Source organism: Rana temporaria, chromosome 12 (genome assembly GCF_905171775.1).
Source record: "Rana temporaria chromosome 12, aRanTem1.1, whole genome shotgun sequence".
NCBI classification, from domain to species: Eukaryota; Metazoa; Chordata; class Amphibia; order Anura; family Ranidae; genus Rana; species Rana temporaria.
In genome coordinates this window covers 19,439,307-19,459,819 of record NC_053500.1, presented here as the reverse complement: position 1 = coordinate 19,459,819, position 20,513 = coordinate 19,439,307, and the positions used below count along the sequence as shown (strand labels likewise).

Genomic DNA, 20,513 nt, shown 5'->3' with positions numbered 1-20,513 from the left:
TCTCCGACCGGACATGTCCGATGAAAACGGTCCGGCGGACCGTTTTCAGTGGGCTGTCCGGTCGTGTGTACAAGGCCTAATAGGAAAAAAACATAATTAAAAAAAAAAAATATATATATATATATATATATATATATATATATATATATATATATATATATATATATATATATATATATAATATAATATAATATAATATAATATAATATAATATAATATAATATAATATAATATAATATAATTTATTATTATTATTAATTTTTTTTTTTTTATATGTATATATATATATATATATATATTATATAATATAATATAATTTATTATTATTATTAATTTTTTTTTTTTTTTATGTGTATATTTGCAGATTGTGTTCCAATAATTTTATCCTCTGCCTGCCTATGGCCATCCTCGTGTTTAAACATCACCGCATAGTTTTTCTTTTGACTTTTGATTTATTCCCTCAGAATTGATATGAGAATGTTTGAGTGAAAACCCCTTTCCTTTATCTAGATTAGAAAGGGCCTAACATTAAAAAATATTTGTATTTCGGTCGGCGATCTAATCACAAGAAATGTAGTCTTGATGGTAACTTGCTGTTTCTGCGTTTTTGTCACCCTTGGGTAACTGTTTGGCAACAAGAAACTTCACACAGATTTTACATAATCAGTAAGATGAAATAACTGATGAGGAAGAAAGCACAGATAAGGATCAGAACGCTCTCATACTTCAGCTCTTCTAGGCATCGGAAGGATCTTTTTGTGAAAACATAATTCACATAAATAAAGCCGTCCAGCAACATGGATGTTTGAAATACGTTTTTAAATAAGTATTGTGTGTTTTTATGAGAGTTAAAAAGTAATAAAGTTTAAAATTGTTTATTTACATTTTTTTAGGGTCAAAGGGAATAGAGTCGGGGACCGTCGCAGTTAGTACCCAGCTGGATTGTTGAACCCCCGAGAAGATGCAATAATTGTGCTGAATAGAAGACAACTCAATAGAGAAGGATGAACAGCGAGGAGGAGTTTTTCGATGCCGTTACAGGTAAGTGAGCACATTTTGGGAATACACCACCATTAAGAGACATGTTTTCAGGTTAAAAGGAAATTAGGAAACTTTATTTTTATTTAAAGCCCAATTTTAGCAGATTGTCTTGGTTTAGAACATTCTTTGGGTTTTAATTAAATTATGTCTGTGTTTTTGTAGAAGACATTTTATTCTCTTCCTGTTCTGTCTCATATCTGTCAACTAGTAGTATTGATATTCCCATCACACGCTTTTCTGCATAAGGCTTAGAGGTAGCGGGAGCTGCAGCAACAACCAGCTGTACTGGAGAAATCATAGATCACATGCAAATAAACGCCAGCATACCACGGATCCTCAAATAACGTCCAAATCTTCATTGAAGAATGATCACAGTAGATATAGCGCAGTGTTTCGGGGACGAGCAGGACCCCTTCCTCAGGCATGTGACAGGAAGTGAAACAAAAGCCCCCACATGGGGATGCAGACAGCACTGAATATCCTGACGGATTCTAAAACTTTCCCTACTGTACTTGAAAACAGTACTGGGGCAGGGTTATCCAGAAACCAGGGCAAGGATGTGTAACTGTACCCCCCTCCTCGGTTGCTAATGCATGACCCTGAATAGGTGTACCACTGTGTAAAAAGGGTAAGGTTCCGCGCTAAGGGTGGGTAGATGAGCTGCTGCCCCCTGTTTAGTCCCCCAGAGGGAGAGTGATGGTGAGAATAGAGGTGAAATTTTAAGGGTGATGGCGCTGCTTAATTGTAGTGAGATCTGTATCCTTATCTTCAGTGTGCCGATTTTAAATAATAAATTGTCGGGCACCTTACTGCGGTGGGCTCATAGGAAAGAGCCTCCAATAGGTTTGTAAGGTCCCCTTTTGATGAGAATTCAAAGAGATATACCCACTAGGGGGTTAAAGTGTGGTGTGAAAGTGCTTTGATCAATGGTGACCTGGAGGTGTATGTTCGGGACAATCCAACCCACAGAGCGTCCCTCCTACGCCTCCACTCAGGTGTGGTATCCAAGTTAATGAGTAGTGTGAACAAATTTAAATAATAATCAAAACATACACTATACAAAAGGTGTGTGCGTGACCTCTTTTCTGCCCCTTTGCTCCATCTGCCTATGGTTGGCATGCGCATTACACATGCGTGACCAATTACCGGTACTTGCTTTTTAGCAGCTAGAAGGAAGCTGCAAATGCGTAGTGTGAAGCATCAAGCTGTGGGTCTACTGGTTGCCAACCATTGACTTGGGAGTATTTGGTGAGGGACGCCCCTAACCGCCCTCCCTTCTGCCCATCCTTTGTCCCAGCACATGTTGCTTCATGTGGCCGATTGGGAAGGTTTTCCTTTGTTCTCTGTTCTGTCGGACCCCGATCAAATACACAGGGAGCGAACTGGACTTCCTTTAATATCCCATTTTGTCTAACATCCGTCACCTGTCACGTCAACAAAGTGAGAAGAAATCTCCTAAATCTGGATCCAGTCAGCAATCATCATTCCGGCCCAATAAGGCTCGGTCTGGAAAAGGGCTTTGAGTTTGTTTTTTACGTTGGCTACAGCCTGGCCTAAAAATTTTACGCTGCCTCGAGCCCCACTTTCTTTCATTGAGGGTTTCCAACTTCCAGGGAAGACACTCCTTTATAAACACTCAACACTACACCAGGAAATGTTCCATCTTCTTGAGTAAAAACTATTCCTCCCTTTCCTAATGAGGAAGGAATTAAAGCATCACGCTTGTTCTATCATCCGTATTTTTGTTTATAGTGACTATTAGCTAGATTCATGTAGGGGCGCGCAACTTTAAGGCGGCGTAGCGTATCGTATTTACGCTACGCCGCCTTAAGTCAGAGAGGCAAGTACTGTATTCACAAAGTACTTGCCTCCTAACTTACGGCGGCGTAGCGTAAATGCGGCGGGCGCAAGCGCGCCTAATTTAAAATAGGCTGAGGGGGCGTGTTTTATGATAATTTGCTTTGACCTGACGTGATTGACTTTTTTTTGCAACGGCGCATGCGCCGTCCGCCTACATTTCCAGTGTGCATTGCGGCTAAGTACGCCGCACGGTCCTATTGATTTCGACGTGGACGTAAATGACGTAAATCCCTATTCACGGACGACTTACGCAAACAACGTAAAATTTTCGAATTTCGACGCGGGAACGGCGGCCATACTTTAACATTACTATTCCAACTATTTGATGGAATATCTTTAGGCCTGATAATGCGTTACGTAAACGGCGTATCTGTACTGCGTCGGCCGGGCGTACGTTCGTGAATAGGTGTATCTATTGATTTACATATTCTACGCAGACCGCAATGGAAGCGCCACCTAGCGGCCAGCCTAAATATTGCACCCTAAGATAGGACGGCGCAAAGCCGTCGTATCTTAGATAGGTTTAAGTGTATCTCTGTTTGAGCATACACTTAAACTTAGGTCGGCGCAGATTCCGAGTTATATTCCTAACTCTATGTGAATCTAGCTATTTGTCTTGAGGAGGCTGCCATTGCAGGCCTGGCTGTGTATGACTTGCATGTTTCAGTCACAGTTTCGTAACAAATATGCTGAAAAGGACTGTCAGAATTACTCATTTGTTCCTGGTCCGGCACACAGCCATCATTGTCGTAGCATCATAATGAAAGCCGCATTCTCACATAAGAGTTCAGTAATGGCAGCCTTATAGGCAGTCACTTTAGTGTATAGTTTACCATCATATGTACATGGAATTAACTTGGTAATTTCGTTTAAAGGCTGTGCTTTGTTGCCTTTAGCTGTGTTGTCTCTTTTGCTCACCCATTGTGCTCTGGGGATCTTTTTTCTATATTACATGCTTGGAATAGCAAAAAAATTAAAATGATAAAGTAGTAAAAAAAAATAGTTGGGAACAAACTTAAAAAATTAAGGCAAAGAAGAAAAAACCTATACAAACATTTTTGTTTTCCTTTTAACAAATAACAGAAATAAAAATATCTACCTTACCATATTTGTGATCAGATTTCAATAAAACTGTTACACTATTGTCAGCTCTCAGGCCACATTTTTATATTATCTAAAGGTGAAAAACATGTTGTTAATGAATATATTCATTCCTCCCTGGCTGCGCTCCAAAGCAATGAATCAATGTTCCAGTTTGCAGAATACTTTTAATATTAATACGATAATCTAATAGATATTAAAGTAGTACCCTCTGTCCTCTACTGCCAGATTCATAAGCCTGCTGTGATTTGTTGCTAAACCCTGAGAGAACAGGAATAGGTTGTACCGTTCTGATAACAAAGAAATGTAGGAATGGACCAAATTATTTAGAATATTACCATTTTAACTGTTAAAGTGAAATTAAATTCTCAAGTGTTGAAACCGCTGACAGGGATTTTATAACAGAAGAGACCCTAGTGGTCTCTTTTGTCATAAATGCTTCTCCCTGTCTGTCATTGTTAATGTACACAAAGCCGTGCACGCGCACCGCTCTGTGCTGTGATGAAGTCACTCCCATGCGTATGCAGGAGAGTGATGTCATCGTGGCCTGGCCATTTAAGTGAACGAACAGAGCAAACCAAGAGGAAAGAAGGAAGACGAGGAGAAAATACAGGCCCGGATTCATGTAGAAGCGTGCATCTTTGTGCGGGCGTAAGGTACCGGGTTGGCCGGGAGGAGAAGCGACGGGGTTGGCCGGGAGGAGAAGCGACGGGGTTGGCCGGGAGGAGAAGCGACGGGGTTGGCCGGGAGGAGAAGCGACGGGGTTGGCCGGGAGGAGAAGCGACGGGGTTGGCCGGGAGGAGAAGCGACGGGGTTGGCCGGGAGGAGAAGCGACGGGGTTGGCCGGGAGGAGAAGCGACGGGGTTGGCCGGGAGGAGAAGCGACGGGGTTGGCCGGGAGGAGAAGCGACGGGGTTGGCCGGGAGGAGAAGCGACGGTGTTGGCCGGGAGGAGAAGCGACGGGGTTGGCCGGGAGGAGAAGCGACGGGGTTGGCCGGGAGGAGAAGCGACGGGGTTGGCCGGGAGGAGAAGCGACGGGGTTGGCCGGGAGGAGAAGCGACGGGGTTGGCCGGGAGGAGAAGCGACGGGGTTGGCCGGGAGGAGAAGCCAGGAAAAAATTAACATTTAATTTTCATCCTTCTCAACTATACTCTCAAAACCAAAGTAAAAAGTTTCAGACTTGGATACGCGTTAAAAAGTAGTTTAATCATCTCTTGAGTTTTAAACAAAACCTCACTTGTTAATTAGGCCTGAGAGCTTCTGTATTTATTTGTCCGCTGAAATATAATTTAGTATCGTCTCAATAAAAAATACATTATCTCTCTGTTGTCTTCGTTTCCGTTTTGCTAATCTCAGATGTCATCCATCCTGGCCGTCTTTTCCTCTGTCATAGTCTAATGAATTTGTAGATATTATCTGCAGCATACCAAACGCGGGCATCACTTCACTTTAACAAGCTCTGAATATTCGGGGGAAAGTACAGCACTCCTCAGGTCTTGTCAGCAGATGCAAAGCAGGTAATAAATGAATAAGTAAACCAACTATTTAGCATCTGCAGAAAGAATTTCAAGCGCCGATCTCTGTCCCCGAATAATAATCTCATCGCCTAAAAAAACAAACAAAATGTTTTTGGAGACGGATGAAGAATTTAGAATGAATGCGTACTTTGTGGTGCAGAGCTGCCCCCGCGAAAGACCTTTTGTTTTGGCTTTCGGCATTGCTAGTTTTATTGGTATTGAGCTTTTTAAGAGTTGGAGGAGTTGTGCTCCTTGGCCTCCATGGTGCTGTTTGTTCATTAAGGTTCTCTAACAAACCTCTGTGGGCTTCACAGAACAGCTGTATGTATACTGAGATTAAATTGCACACCGGTGGACTTTATTTACTAATTAGGTGACTTCCGAAGGCAATTGGTTTCATTAGATTTTAGTTGGGGGGTATCACAGTAAAGGGGGCTGAATACAAATGGACCCCACACTTTTCAGATATTTGTAAAAAAAATAGTGAAAACCATTTATCATTTTATGTGCACTTTGTGTTGGTCTATCACAGGGGTCTCCAAACTTTTCAATCAAAGGGCCACTTTATTGTCCTTCAGACTTTACGAGGGCCAGATTGTGGCTAGCAGGGGCAGAAAATGTCACGGGCCCAAAATCAGTGAGAATAAATATGGCCTTAGGGTTGGTGGTGGTCAATAGGAGGAGGATTCCCCCTATTAGTATGAGGAATAGTATTCTATCATTGGTATCCATGGAAGATAAAGTGCCTCATTGTTGGTGTTAATGGGAGGAATAGAACCTCAGATCATTGGAAGGAATTGTGTCCCAAGGGCCGCATAAAGGCTAGCAAAGGGCCACATCTGGCCCTCGGGCCGCAGTTTGGAGACCCCTGGTCTATCACATAAAATCCCAATAATATACATTTACGTTTTTTTGGTTTTGACATGACAAAATGTGGAAAATGTCAAGGCACTTTATTAGACCATTGCTCTGCCTAGACAAAAACTTCAGCTAGCCTCGGGCACGTGATCAGAGCAGATGTAAGAAATCACAGGGCCCCATACAGCTTACCTGACAGGGCCCCCCGTTCCACCATCTGAAAGTGACTGAGGACATTATCAGATTTATCCGTCCCTTTCTCTGTAGCCTCGGCTGCACAGATGAATGAATAGGAAGCACTCCGAGGCTTCCTGCTCATTCACAAACTGAAGCATAGTAAACATAGGCATGGTTTGACAAATTTGCTTGGAATCTAGGAGCCAGATAAAGTTAGGAGCCAGAAAACGCGCCCGTCCCGCCAAGCTTGCGCGCAGAAGCGAACACATACGTGAGTAGCGCCCGCATATGTAAACGGTATTTAAACCACACATGTGAGGTATTGCCGCGATCGTTGGAGCGAGAGCAATAATTCTAGCTCTAGACCTCTTCTGTAACTCAAAACATGCAACTTGTAGAATTTTTTAAACCGCGCCGATGGAGATTTTAAAGGGTAAAAGTTTGTCGGCATTCCACGAACGGACACAATTTTGAAGCGTGACATGTTGGGTATCAATTTACTTGGCGTAACATTATCTTTCATAATATAAAAAAAAATTGGGATAACTTTACTGTTGTCTTTTTTTTTTTTTTTTTTTTTTTAGTTAAAATAAGTTTATTTTTTCCCCAAAAAGGTGCGCTTGTAAGACCGCTGCACAAATATTGCAACGATCGCCATTTTATTCTCTAGGGTGTCAGAATAAAAAAATATAAATAATGTTTGGGGGTTCTAATTAGAGGGAAGGAGATGGCAGTGAAAACAGAAAAAGAACACACATTAGAACTACTGTTTTACTTGTAATGCCAACGGCCACCACCAGATGGCGCCAGGTCACAGAAGGCAGCTTGGGCCTTCACAAGGCTGCAAAGCTGCAGCCTAAATTACCGGCCGTTGCGGGCCCCGCCGCGATGGCCCTGCCACGATGGAGGCGGGGGTGCACGGAGACACAGGATCCTGTGCCTCTGTGTGCCCCCACGCCATGCGACGGCCAGTAATTGAGGCCGCGGCAATTGCGACCTGGCACCCGGATTTTGTCGAGGCCTGGTTTACTATGCTTCTGCGATGAATGGACACATGAGTGATAGGTACTGATCGCTCACTGTGTTCAGTAAAGGGAAGGGGCCAGTAAATTACATATTTACTAGCCCCTTCTCCATCTTGAAACATCCCCCCCTGTGTGCTTACAGTAGCTTCTGGTGGAAGAGGAGAGGAGGGAAGCTGGCAGGGGAAAGGGACACACAGGGGGTCCAGACAACAGATGGAAGGGGCTTATGTGAGGGGGGGAAAGAAGAGGATAAGCTGGCAGCGCTGCAGGGGGAGGCAGAAGACAATCGGTGCCTGCAACAGGTTCAGCCAGACCACCTGCTCAACAGTTGCCCAGGCACCCCTGTTGAACTGATGGGGCCCGGGCCCAGTACAAAAGGGCTGGCTGTACTGCCTTATCAGCGGCCCTGCACATAACGGCCATGAGACCTTGTCATGAGTTTGGATGTACCAGGATCTTCTTGCTAGGGTCCCGGCCACCATCATAATCTCAGATTTTTCATACTACAGGAGATAATCCGCTTATTAACATTAAACAAATTCCCAACAAGGAGCCCGAGAACCCTTCCTGATAGTAATGGGAGGTGATCGTCTTTACCGGTGTTTACAGGAGATGCAGAAAGTTATGAGAATATTGATTTCAGATGAAGGTCAACCCATGTGTTTGGCAAAGGTTATATTGTGCAATATTATGAGTAAATCATCACTTTTACAGTAAACATGATAAAGATAAAAGATCTCTATTCATACAATATTCCTAAATCATCACCAGTAAAAAAAAAAAAATTCAAAACTTTTGTTCATTTTCAACCGTAGGGATGAAAACAAAATTCTGGAAGGAGCAAAAATCTATGGGTTTCATTTGGAAAATATACATAGTGGCCCGGATTCAGAGAGATCTGCCTATCTCTCGGCGGGCGTAACGTATCTTAGATACGTTACGCCGCCGTAAATTAGGGCGCAAGTTCCGTATTCAGAAAGAACTTGCGGCGTAACGTATGTGGTCCAGCGTAAGCCTGCCTAATTCAAATGTGGAAGATGTGGGCGTATTTTATAGAAATGTAGTGTGATCCCACGTATTTGATGTTTTTTACGAACGGCGCCGTGCCCTTTTGCCGACGTATATCGGCGTGAAGGGGTCCTTAAGTGGTTAAAGTAATTGTTTCTAAAAAAAAAATTGCATTTGAAAGAACGCAGCGCAAATACAGTAAGAGTATAAAATATTGCAACAATCGCCATTTTATTTTCTAGGGTCTCTACTAAAAAAATATATATTTGCTAGAAAATCACTTTAATCGCTTTAGAACCCCTAGTGGCGGCTAATAGACAGGACGTCATATTACGTGCTCTAGCCTAGGAGAGCCACCTTGTGGACGTATTTCGGCGGTGCGCGGTCGGCAAGTGGTTAAGTTACCTCTATGTAGTGTCTAGGGGTGATGGTAGTGAGTAGAGCAGTAATTGAATGTCCAATCTGTAGGTAAGATTTTCTGAATGCTTTATTTCTCGGTCCAACACGACCAACACATCAACTTGAGGTAGACAGGATAGGTTGATGAAAATGGAGGAACTTTGCAGTATCGGGCTTGGATAAGGAAAGCAGTTCTGCCTTCTGCAATTGTATCAGTGCGTCGCCACTCTAGCCAGAGTGGGTGAAGTGCCCCCGGACAGACCTCTGCCACAGGCCTGGCAGCCAGAGCGTCACTTTAGAACAATCCAGATTTGGCGACAGCCAAATTTGCCAAAATTAAAAATGAGAGCAACAGAACTCTCTCATTCTCCCACTAAATTTAACATAGCGTCCTTTCTGAAAGTAAAGGGGTGCTACATACACAATGACTGGCATGAAAGGAAGCCATCCATTGTGTTCAAATGTCATGTAATCTGCTGCGATTGGTCACAGTGATCACATGGTACTGGCAGTGGGCCAGTACACAGATCCGTCGTCAGGTGTGTCTGGTGCACACAAGCCTTCGACGTCCACCCAGAACAATGAATTATCCCGCCCAGTCGTTATTTGACAGCAGGCTGGGCAGGAAGTGGTTAAAATTATTGCAAAGGCTTTTAAAAGAACATTTATAAACATGTTATACTTGCCTGCTCTATGCAATGGTTTTCACAGAGCGGCCCCCGAACCTCCTTTTCTGTTGTGCCACGCCGGCGCTCTTGGCTTTTCCTCTTCACAGAGTGCTCTCATAGCAAGCCGCTTGTTATGGGGGTACTCCGACATGCTTGATCCTGAGCCTGGCTGTGTGTGTCTATAGGCATACACAGCCTGGCTAGGCATTTCTAACCTGTCCAAATACCTCAAGCCTCCCCCATCCTGAGATTTGTAAGCCTGAAATCTTACAGCTTCTCATAGAAGTGACATTGCAGAACAATGCCCACAATGCGTTTTGCAATCCTCTACTGATCACTAATTCACTCCCTGTGCCTTTGTGGTGACGGCAGCAGATTCTACTGAAGCTTGCATATTTGTGAAGACTCCGGAAGATAGTGTAGCCTGAGGGCAATTGGTTCCAGTGCCTGCTTGAGACTGTATTATGATCTCTCTCTATCAGCCAGACCATAGTGTTATCTCTGTTCATTATACATTCTCTGCACCTCTTGTACATTGTCTGCTATTGTAAAGTCCACATTTTGTCCCTGTTCATCTTATCATAACAGTTTTAAACCTTAATTGGCACTAAAACTGTTTTTGTGGGATTGCCAGTTGACTCTTCACATACATATTTGATCATACAGTTCAGAATGCCTGACAGTAACCCCTATTATTCATGTCACGGTGAAGGAACCAGAAGGTCATATGGGAACAGGCTGTGATACAACCGTCAGTGATCTGTGGTTATGTCTATGTCCCACAGATACATAAATGAACTTTAGCTTTGCAGGTCAAAACAACACATTGACTTTAAAAAGACTCTGTTGCTAGGCTATTTATTTAAGCATGTTATTTACTTGTAAAATCCTCCCTGGTGTAGACAAGTGGTCTTCAAACTGTGGCCCTTTGTCTGTCTGCTTTTATCTGGCCCTTGGGGCAAAATTTCCCACTGTCGCCCACAATGGGTCGCCACTTCTCCCACTGTCGCCAACAAGGGGTCGCCATTTCTCCCACTGTCGCCAACAAGGGGTCGCCATTTCTCCCACTGTCGCCAACAAGGGGTCGCCATTTCTCCCACTGTCGCCAACAAGGGGTCGCCATTTCTCCCACTGTCGCCAACAAGGGGTCGCCATTTCTCCCACTGTCGCCAACAAGGGGTCGCCATTTCTCCCACTGTCGCCAACAAGGGGTCGCCATTTCTCCCACTGTCGCCAACAAGGGGTCGCCATTTCTCCCACTGTCGCCATTTCTCCCACTGTCGCCAACAAGGGGTCGCCATTTCTCCCACTGTCGCCAACAAGGGGTCGCCATTTCTCCCACTGTCGCCAACAAGGGGTCGCCATTTCTCCCACTGTCGCCAACAATGGGTCGCCATTTCTCCCACTGTCGCCATAGAATATATTATGGGGAAAAACCTTAAGTCTTTAGAACCACTATAAAGATGAACTTTTGGGCAATGAGAAAAAGGAAAACTTTTAGGCCCTTTTCTCTTGGGGAAGATTCTGTTCGTTCAGCAGGGGTCCACTCAAAGATCCCCTGCTAATCGGAGCAGAGCGGGAGGATGACACATCTGTGTCTGCTCAGTTTCTGAAGAACGGACACGGACAAAGCCTGCTGTGCTCTATGGGTAGTCTGGGGGTTAACGCACTCCACTGTCTGTTTACACCCAATTACCCTCTGATCCAATCTGTCTAAATGAAAGAAGACGGGTCCCCTTCCGTATTTTTTAGTAGATCGGATCTGGAGGTAGACGAGTGTAGATGGACTAAAGTCTGTTCACAGTCCTCTTTCCATAGAATTGCATGGACCATCCAATCGGGTCTGCCTGAAAAACGTAGTCAGACCTGATTAGTTCACCCCTGTGAAAGGGCCCTAAGCTAGTTTTTATGTATATTTGTTAAAAAAATTGTAGCACTACCCCCGTAGGAGCTGCTGGTTATATTTTGGGTGGCACGTTACCTCTCTATCCTCGCTGTGCAGGGTAAAAGGAGAGTCTGAAGAATTTCAGTGTCCACACAATACTCCTATTTTTCTTGGATTTATTTGGGAGAACTTTAGTAGAAAAGAAGGATGAGGGGTGGAAGGGTAGGTGGGTTCAGGTGCATAATCAAAGTAAGAAACACTCCTGTTTCCAGCATACAAATCTCATCGCCACTTTAGCCAGAGTAGGTATTGCTCACCCGGATAGGTCCCTCTCACCGGCCTAGCAGCCAGGATGGCGCACAAAGTAAAGTACAGTCTCTGCCACAGACCTTCGTTTCTTGATGAGACACTTTGGTCTGGAATACCCTGCCACAGGATTCAGCACCCGGATCTCTTTAGCTTTGATTCTTTAGAACTTTAAATCTGACAGGTGATCACTGTCAAGCCTCTCAGTGTGTAGTGCATCTTTCGATGAAGTTTCCAGGCCTTCTCCCTAGGTACCAGCCTCTTGCATGGCCCTCTCCAGGATAGGTCCTCCCCTGGCTTCCTTCATCAGGTGACTTCCTCCCGCAGGACGGACAGCACATAATCACCTCTGTAGTACAGGCCCCAGACAACTGGGCCCTCAAACGAAGCCGCAGCCCCGGGCCAATGTGGTCCCGGAACCAGGATTCAGAACGCGCACCTCAGGCCAGGCGGGCCATGAGGCACGGACGGACAACAGACCCCCCACCAATGGCGTCTGTCCCTTAAGTATCCCTCCCCGGCATGCACATCGGGCAACCACTCCCACTGATTCGCTGCCGAGGGGGACACTCAATACACCTTGACCTTGCTGCTGCCACCCTTGGCCTGGGGTGGTAATGACACCCCCAGGCGAGCAATGGTGGATACCTTTAGCACAACCATGGCTGGAACAGAGGCTAAATTGCCCTTAATCACTCTGGTCTGAGCCAAATAACAGCTCAGACCCCACTAAATTTAAAGTGGCGCCTGTTCAACAGGAGCAGGGCGCTACACAATGATTATATGCATTTTAGATGTTACTATTAGAATTTTCTTTTCCATAATGCCCAACATCGTATGATAAAAAATGAGAGCGTGAGGACCATCAAGACCAGTTAGATTTTATAGAATTACAGAATGCTGTAAGCATAATGAACGTGGAGAGACGAGCATATGGATGGCTTCATGTGCTGGTGTTACTTATTTGTCAACTCAGCAGGCTAGGGCAAGTAGATGACATTGTACTTTTCCCTATCTCCCCCATCCTTACCACTTTGCTGCTGCTTGCTTGGTCCAGTGCCACCATCTTCTTCTCTGATGTCATTGGGAGCTAGCTGTCTCAAGGCCTCCAGACATGCATGACCTAAGTATCTCAGTAGGCAGCGAGCAGCTAAACATTTTCATTCTTGCCTAGACGAGAGGCCAGAAAGTGTGGGATGTGTTCCCCAAAAAAACAAAACCTTTCCGATTGAGAGAGAGAAGGTGGGTGGAGGTAGGAGTGGAAGCATAGAAAGTGGGTGGGAAGGGTTAAATACTTCTTTAAGGGCCAGGTCACACCAGACGCAGTTCAGTTCAGTTTCGTGCAATTTTTTTCTGCACAAAATGCATATGCACAGTGTTTTCCATGTGCAGTAAAACCTTGGTTTGCGAGCATAATTCGTTCCAGAAACATGCTTGTAATCCAAAGCACTTGTATATCAAAAATAAACAGAAAAAAACTGTGCCAGCAAATATTAACTAGCAACCAAAAGCTAGATAAATGTAAGTTATGAATAGATTATTTATATAACTTCAAGCATAAATAAATTCAAATTAATAAATTGATTAATGTCCCAAATGTGCGGATTGAATCACATTGGTGTCCACAATGGAGACGAACAACACCACTGTGAACTTGACTTTCGTGAAAAGACCACATGGAAAGCCGCTTACCAAAAAGACAAGCTTGTACAGCATTAAGCAATGTAGTCTCTGTCCACAGGTTGGAACGTTGGATTACAGGAACCCCAGCAATATTACTTCCCATGATGAGGATGTTATACTCCTAAAGTGGAGGTTCACCCGGAAATGTATATTTTTAACCTTAGATTGAGGCTCATTTTGTGAAGGGGAATCGGGTAGTTTTTTTTTAAATCGAAGCTGTACTTATCGTATTTAGAGATAGATCTTCTCCGCCGCTTCTGGGTATGGGCTGCGGGACTGGGCGTTCCTATTTGATTGACAGTCTTCCGACAGGCTTCCGACGGTCGCATCCATCGCGTCACGATTTTCCGAAAGTAGCCGAACGTCGGTGCGCAGGCGCCGTGTTGTGCCCCTTTATTGGAGTCGGTGTTTGTGTGTGGGGGGGGGGGGGGGTTTATCCCTCACTGTCGGTATCTGTGGAAGAAATAGTGCCCCAAGGGCCTGAAATCGTGCAAAGGGCCACAGTTTGGAGACCACTGTTCTAAAGCAAATGATTATAAAACCTGCAATTGTCCACATTGAAAAAAGTCATCAGAATGGGTGTACAACCGCTTTAAGTCGCACATATATGAATGGGTATCATTGGAAAACATGGAGAACGACTTGTCCAAAATTGCATGACAAGTCGCACAAGTGTGTATGGAGTCTAAAGCAATTCCTATGGAGTTCAGTTAGAAAAAAAAGTGTTCTATTGTATTTGGTAAGTGGTTGTGTGAATCACAAGACTGTCTTAAAGCGGGAGTTCACCCGAAAAACATTTTTTAACATTGGATTCATGCTCATTTTGTCAAGGGGAATCGGGTAAATTTTTTAAAAACGAAGCCGTACTTACCGTTTTAGAGAGCGATCTTCTCCGCCGCTTCCGGGTATGGTCTTCGGGACTGGGCGTTCCTATTTGATTGACAGTCTTCCGACAGGCTTCCGACGGTCGCATACATCGCGTCACGAGTAGCCGAAAGAAGCCGAACGTCGGTGCGGCTCTATACAGCGCCTGCGCACCGACGTTCGGCTACTTTCGGAAAATCGTGACGCGATAGATGCGACCGTCGGAAGCCTGTCGGAAGCCTGTCAATCAAATAGGAACGCCCAGTCCCGCAGCCCATACCCGGAAGCGGCGGAGAAGATCGCTCTCTAAAACGGTAGGTACAGCTTCGTTTTTAAAAAAACTACCCGATTCCCCTTGACAAAATGAGCATCAATCTAAGGGTAAAAATTAACATTTCCGGGTGAACCTCCACTTTAACAGAATAACAAATACTAAAGCAGTTTCCCTCTTTGTAGTAATGTAATATATTGCGTTTGCATGGTCTGATGAAAAAGATATTATTTGGCATGAAGGGACTGCTTGGCTGCAGATACAAATGCAAAATGAATTTATTAAAGTTAAATGACAGAATGACATGAGTGGCAATCATACATGTTCTTTTAATACTTGGAGTATCCAGCATGCTGGACAGATTGCATTTCTATTTGACATTATGATGTTTTTTATCGGCATTTAAATTGCAGGTTTTTCTTGCCTACTGAGGTGACATTACAGGTTTGTTCTCCGCATCCGTCAGAGTGGAAGGAATGTGTTTTTGTTGTATCTGTAGAAATAATCTCACAACATGTAAAGACTGGACTTCAGCTGAAGTGTGCCAGAGCGGCGTGTCACTGCTTCTTGCACAATATCCCTTAAGCTTGTGAAACAAAAAATAATAAAAAAAAAACAGTAATAGGCTGTCCTTCTGCTTCCCCCGAGGAGATTAGAGTTCAGTGACACCCGGACGTCACACTTTCCATTCTCTCTCTCCAACAGGCACAGACTCTGACAATTCCTCCACAGAATTTGCCGACACCAACCCGCGTCTCGCAGACATGACCCTCACCAACCAGAGCATGACACCCGACGAGGAGGGAAGCCTCCAGGAGAATGGAGTGAAGAAGCACAGGTGAGATGTTTTGTGTGATTTCACAGCCATTGGTGGTAGAACATGCAATGCTTTTTACTGTCTAGTTCAGTGTTTTCCAACTCCAGGACTCAAGGCACACCAACAGGTCATGTTTTCAGGCTTTCCATTATTTTGCACAGGTGATTTGTTCAGTTTCACTGCCTTAGTAATTACCACAGCCGTTTCATGTGAGGGAAATCCTGAAAACATGACCTGTTGGTGTGCCTTGAGGACTGGAGTTGGGGAACACTGGTCTAGTTTTCCTAGATCATACTGGTGCTCCAGCTCTTCACTAAAACTAAACTGACAATGGCACCTTGCATAAAGTATGACTTTACCTTGTTTGTGAAGCTGGACAGAAACATGAACAGAAATGAAAATTTTTGATTCCTCCATCCATGCTGCACAGCACCGATGTACCAATCTCCTTCTGTGGATATTGTATTTTTCCTGCCAGCCAGTGGACAAAATACCCGAACAGCGGCTGCACCTGACTGCATGCATTCACTGTTTCACTGACAATTTTCCACTTGGCCTCCTCATTTTTTCAGTTGTGGAATGTCAGAGGGAAAGATGCTGGCAGTGCCACCCACTGAACACATTTGTGCTGGTTTTTCAGTAGTTGGATAAAATTCCCTTATGTGCCAGCTTGACGCTTTATATTTAGCAGCAAAACCGGCATTTTTTTTTTTTCTTGATGTCGACATTTGTATTATATTTTTAAAAGACCAGTCCACCCAAAAGTGATATTTTAGTTCAGGGATGGAGAAATGGCATAGAGATCTAAAAGCCAGATGAAAATGTTGGGGGGCAGCAAATTATAGTCAGTCACCATTGTGATTAGAATTTCCCAATCTCTTTTTACTGATATATTTACACAAATTCACATATGCAAAGTAAAGTGTTTATATGTGTTATATATATATATATATATATATATATATGTATGTATGTGTGTGTGTGTATATATGTGTATATATATATATATATACACACACACACATATATATAATTTGCGTGTGTGTATGTATGTGTGTGTATATATATATATATATATATATATATATATATATATATATATATATATATATATATAATTTGCGTATGTATGTGTGTGTGTGTGTGTGTATATATATATATATATATATATATATATATATATATACGTGTGTATATATGTATGATTTTGATTGCCCTTCCTTTTTTTTTTTTTATAATTCCACATAGATATACTTTCATACACTAAGTCAGTGGTTCTTAACCCTGTTGGAGGTACTGTACCCCACCAGTTTCATATGCGCATTCACCGAACCCTTCCTAATTGGAAAAATAAAATATGATTTTGAGTGTGATGGGCACAGTGGCTGCGTGTGATGGGCACAGTGGCTGCGTGTGATGGGCACAGTGGCTGCGTGTGATGGGCACGGTGGCTGCGTGTGATGGGCACAGTGGCTGCGTTTGATGGGCACAGTGGCTGCGTTTGATGGGCACAGTGGCTGCGTTTGATGGCACAGAGGCTGCATGTGATTGCCTAGTGAGGCTGCAATTTATATATATATATATATATATATTTTTTTTTTTTGGTAGTCGGTGAAGGCTCATTTAAAATAACACAAAAACATTTTTTTTATCGGCCATTTTATCTTAATAAAGTGCTGGTCACCTCACCTCAGTCAGCCTCCACCCCTCCCCTCCAATCTAGCCATTTAATTATATGCTCTTAACAGGTTCTACTTACTTTTAAACAAGTTCAGTAGTCTTTTTTAGCACACAATCTGCTAGGCTCAAATTCCACTAGTCAGGCAGGCTCCTCGAGACTAGTCCTTGCCTCTCTAACTCGTCACAGGCAGCGCCGACACACAGCTCTCTGCGCAGCGCTCCGAGTCCCCCCCCCTTCCGGCCGTGAGTGGAGTGACGTCACGCCGCTGAAAGGGACCAAGAGACTCCTTCATAGGGGGAGTAAACAGGCTGCAGCAGACAGGAAAGGGAGCCGGGAGGTGACGGTCCCGGATGCAGGAGTGCACTCGGCACACAATTTGTACAGTCCCGCTGGCGGCCGCGGCCGTGGCAGAGCTTCACCTGCGGCTGCGCCCCCCCCTATACGAAATGGTATCGCCCAGGGCACCCGTCCGCCCCTGCCTTGTACCGGCGGCCCTGTGTGACCTGCCGAACCCCCAAGAATCACTCACCGAACCCCTGGGGTTCGATCGAACCCAGGTTAAGAACCACTGCACTGAGTACTATCCCAAATTTTCTGTAACTCTCGCACTACTCTTATATGTTCTGTCACTCTCGCAGTACTGACCCATATGCGTGTGATCTCGCAGTACTGACCCATATGCGTGTGATCTCGCAGTACTGACCCATATGCGTGTGATCTCGCAGTACTGACCCATATGTGTTAGTGCTCGATCACAGTACTGACCCATATCCAAGATTCACCTAGACAGTTCAGGTTTGGAATTGTGTTTGGGTTTCAGTCTGCCTAAAACCCGGACACATTATTCAGACTGGGCTGTGGCTCCCCAAGTAACTGAGATAGTCGCACAAAAATCTGTTGCCATCCGGAAGCTGCGGGCCGCTGTCTGGGGACAGGTTCAACATCAACGGGGCACTGAAGGGGACGATGATATCAGCAAGAGCAGTTTGGCCACAGCGCCCTGCATTATCACTCTCCTTGGGGCACCCAAAGATGTCCCAGGGCTTTTTATGATCCTATGGTGTATACCAGGGGTGTCCAAACTTTTTTCAAAGAGGGACAGATTTGATGAAGTGAACATGCCTGAGGGCTGACCATTTTTGTCTGACATTCTTTGAACCATTAAAATTCGGTCTAAGTGTTTTTGTCCAAGCAACTAATACACTGCCCAACAAGAATTCTCCTGCCTTTGTGGCTGTGTGTGGTGAAGAGTTGAGCTTGGGCATGTTATTTGTATCTATCTATCTATCTATAGATATCTATATAGATATATATCTTTTGTGGCCCCAATGAATCCCCGAGCGCCGCTTAAGACTAAGGATGAGCTCGGGAGTGTTATTTTATGTATACCTTATTTATCGGCGTATAACACGCACCTTCACTTTAAGAGGGGAGTTTCAGGGGGAAAAAAACAATTTTAAATAAAGAACTGTGAAGCAAAATAAGGGTCAGTGCCCATCAATGCAGGCTCTCCATTGCCATGAATGCAACCTCACTATTGCCATCAGTGCAGCCTGATCCATGCCCATTTACAGCCTCACTATTGCCATCACTGCAGCCTGATCCATGCCCATTTGCAGCCTCGGAGGGGACAGGGAGGGGGCTGGACGAGCGCTAACAGATTACATGCAGGAGAATCTCCTGTTTTCTTAGCGGCCTCTTTTAATAGCAAGTCCTGCATTCTATGATAGACAGAACAGTCTTCCAATGGCAGCCCAGGAGACAGAACTATCGAGTACAGATGCCACTGAGTAAACGCTTGTTATGCCCCTTCCCTGTCCCCTCTTAGGTAGCCCTGATAAATACAGTATATATTTTTAGTAGCCCGGGAGCCGCAAAAGATTGTATGTGTGTGTGTATGTGTGTGTGTGTGTATGTGTGTATATATATATATATATAATCTATCCAAATTACCAGGGGGGCCACATTAAACCGGAACAAGGGCCGCACTTTGGACATGCCTGGTGTATACTATGAAAAAATTCCCGGTGCCGCTAAAGTGTTCGGGTTTGGCTTGAAGAAAAGGTGGCAATTGATACAAAAGGTAATAGCTGGGGGGGGGGGGGGAAACTGTGTATTAATTAGAAGCAAGATAGGCTTCTTTAAAGAGAAAGGTTTTCAGAGATTGTCCAAAGATGGATAGATTAGGGGACAGTAGGACATATTGGGGTAAGGAGTTCCAAAGGATGGGAGAAGCTCTGGTGAAATCCTGGAGGCAAGCATGGAAGGAGGGCAGGAGGTCTTGGGAGGACCGTGTACTTGTGTTCAGTTTAAAGCTGATGAGCTATTTCTAAAACTGAAGCACAAATACCAAGAGGTATTGCAAATAACTGAAATCAAGTATACGTTTTTGGTGAATTCAAACACCCAGGGGTACCTATAAACACAGGACTCAGGATTTGTTGAGAGCTCATGTACAGAGGTCTGCTTATCCACTAACACCCTTCGAGCTATTTTTTAAATTAGGCTGGAGCTCCTCTTTAAATTGGAAATGACTGGTGATGTCACTTGGTGCCACATTGACATTCAGAGTCCAGGGGTTGTAGAGATTTCATCTGGGAAATACCTTGATTTTTGGACTGATTTCCTATGTTTTATAGCTATGATGATATGACTAAGGAGTTCAGGTATTTATTGCCCAAGCTTATCATTATGAATGCTGAAACTGGCTACAGAGGCCATCACATTGGACTTCAACAGCTTAGGCCGGCCATAGACAAAGCAATTTTCTTTCGGTTGACTGTGTTGATGGGAGAATCCCTCCTGCGGAGCCATTGTGGTGTTTTGGTGGGAGAACACACTGGGCCGGATTCAGATACCTGAGTGTATCTCTCCGGCCGGCGTAACGTATCCTAGATACGTTACGCCGATGTAACTTTGGACGCAAGTTCCGGATTCAGAAAGAACTTGCGCCCTAAGTTACGGCGGCGTAACGTATGTGGGCCGGCGTAAGCCCGCCTAATTCAAATGGGGATGTGGGGGGCGTGTTTTATTTACATTTTGCTTGACCCCGCGTATTTTACGTTTTTTTTTTTGAACGGCGCATGCGTGAAAACATCCCAGTGCGCATGCTCGAAAATCCGCCGCAAAACGTCATTGCTTTCAACGTGAACGTAAATTACGTCCAGCCGTATTCGCGAACGACTACGCAAACGACGTAAACATTTCAAAACTCGGCGCGGGAAAGACCGCCATACTTAACATAGGATACGCCGCACATACCCCTCATATAGCAGGGGTAACTTTACGCCGGAAAAAGCCGAACGCAAACGACGTAAAAAAAAAGCGCCGGGCGGTTGTTCGTTTCTGAATCT

The 20,513-nt window shown here is 44.4% G+C and overlaps 1 protein-coding gene across 2 annotated transcripts in view; it reads left to right on the top strand.

Moving 5' to 3' along the window:
* Positions 1-20,513, top strand: part of OSBPL2 (oxysterol binding protein like 2) — a 153,073-nt gene that overhangs the window by 89,284 nt on the left and 43,276 nt on the right. For both annotated transcript variants that reach the window (XM_040331194.1, XM_040331193.1), the window contains exons 2-3: positions 894-1,041; positions 15,368-15,500. In XM_040331194.1, the coding sequence (XP_040187128.1) occupies positions 1,005-1,041; positions 15,368-15,500 (170 nt within the window). In that variant the 5' untranslated portion in view covers positions 894-1,004. The remainder of the gene's footprint in view (positions 1-893; positions 1,042-15,367; positions 15,501-20,513) is intronic.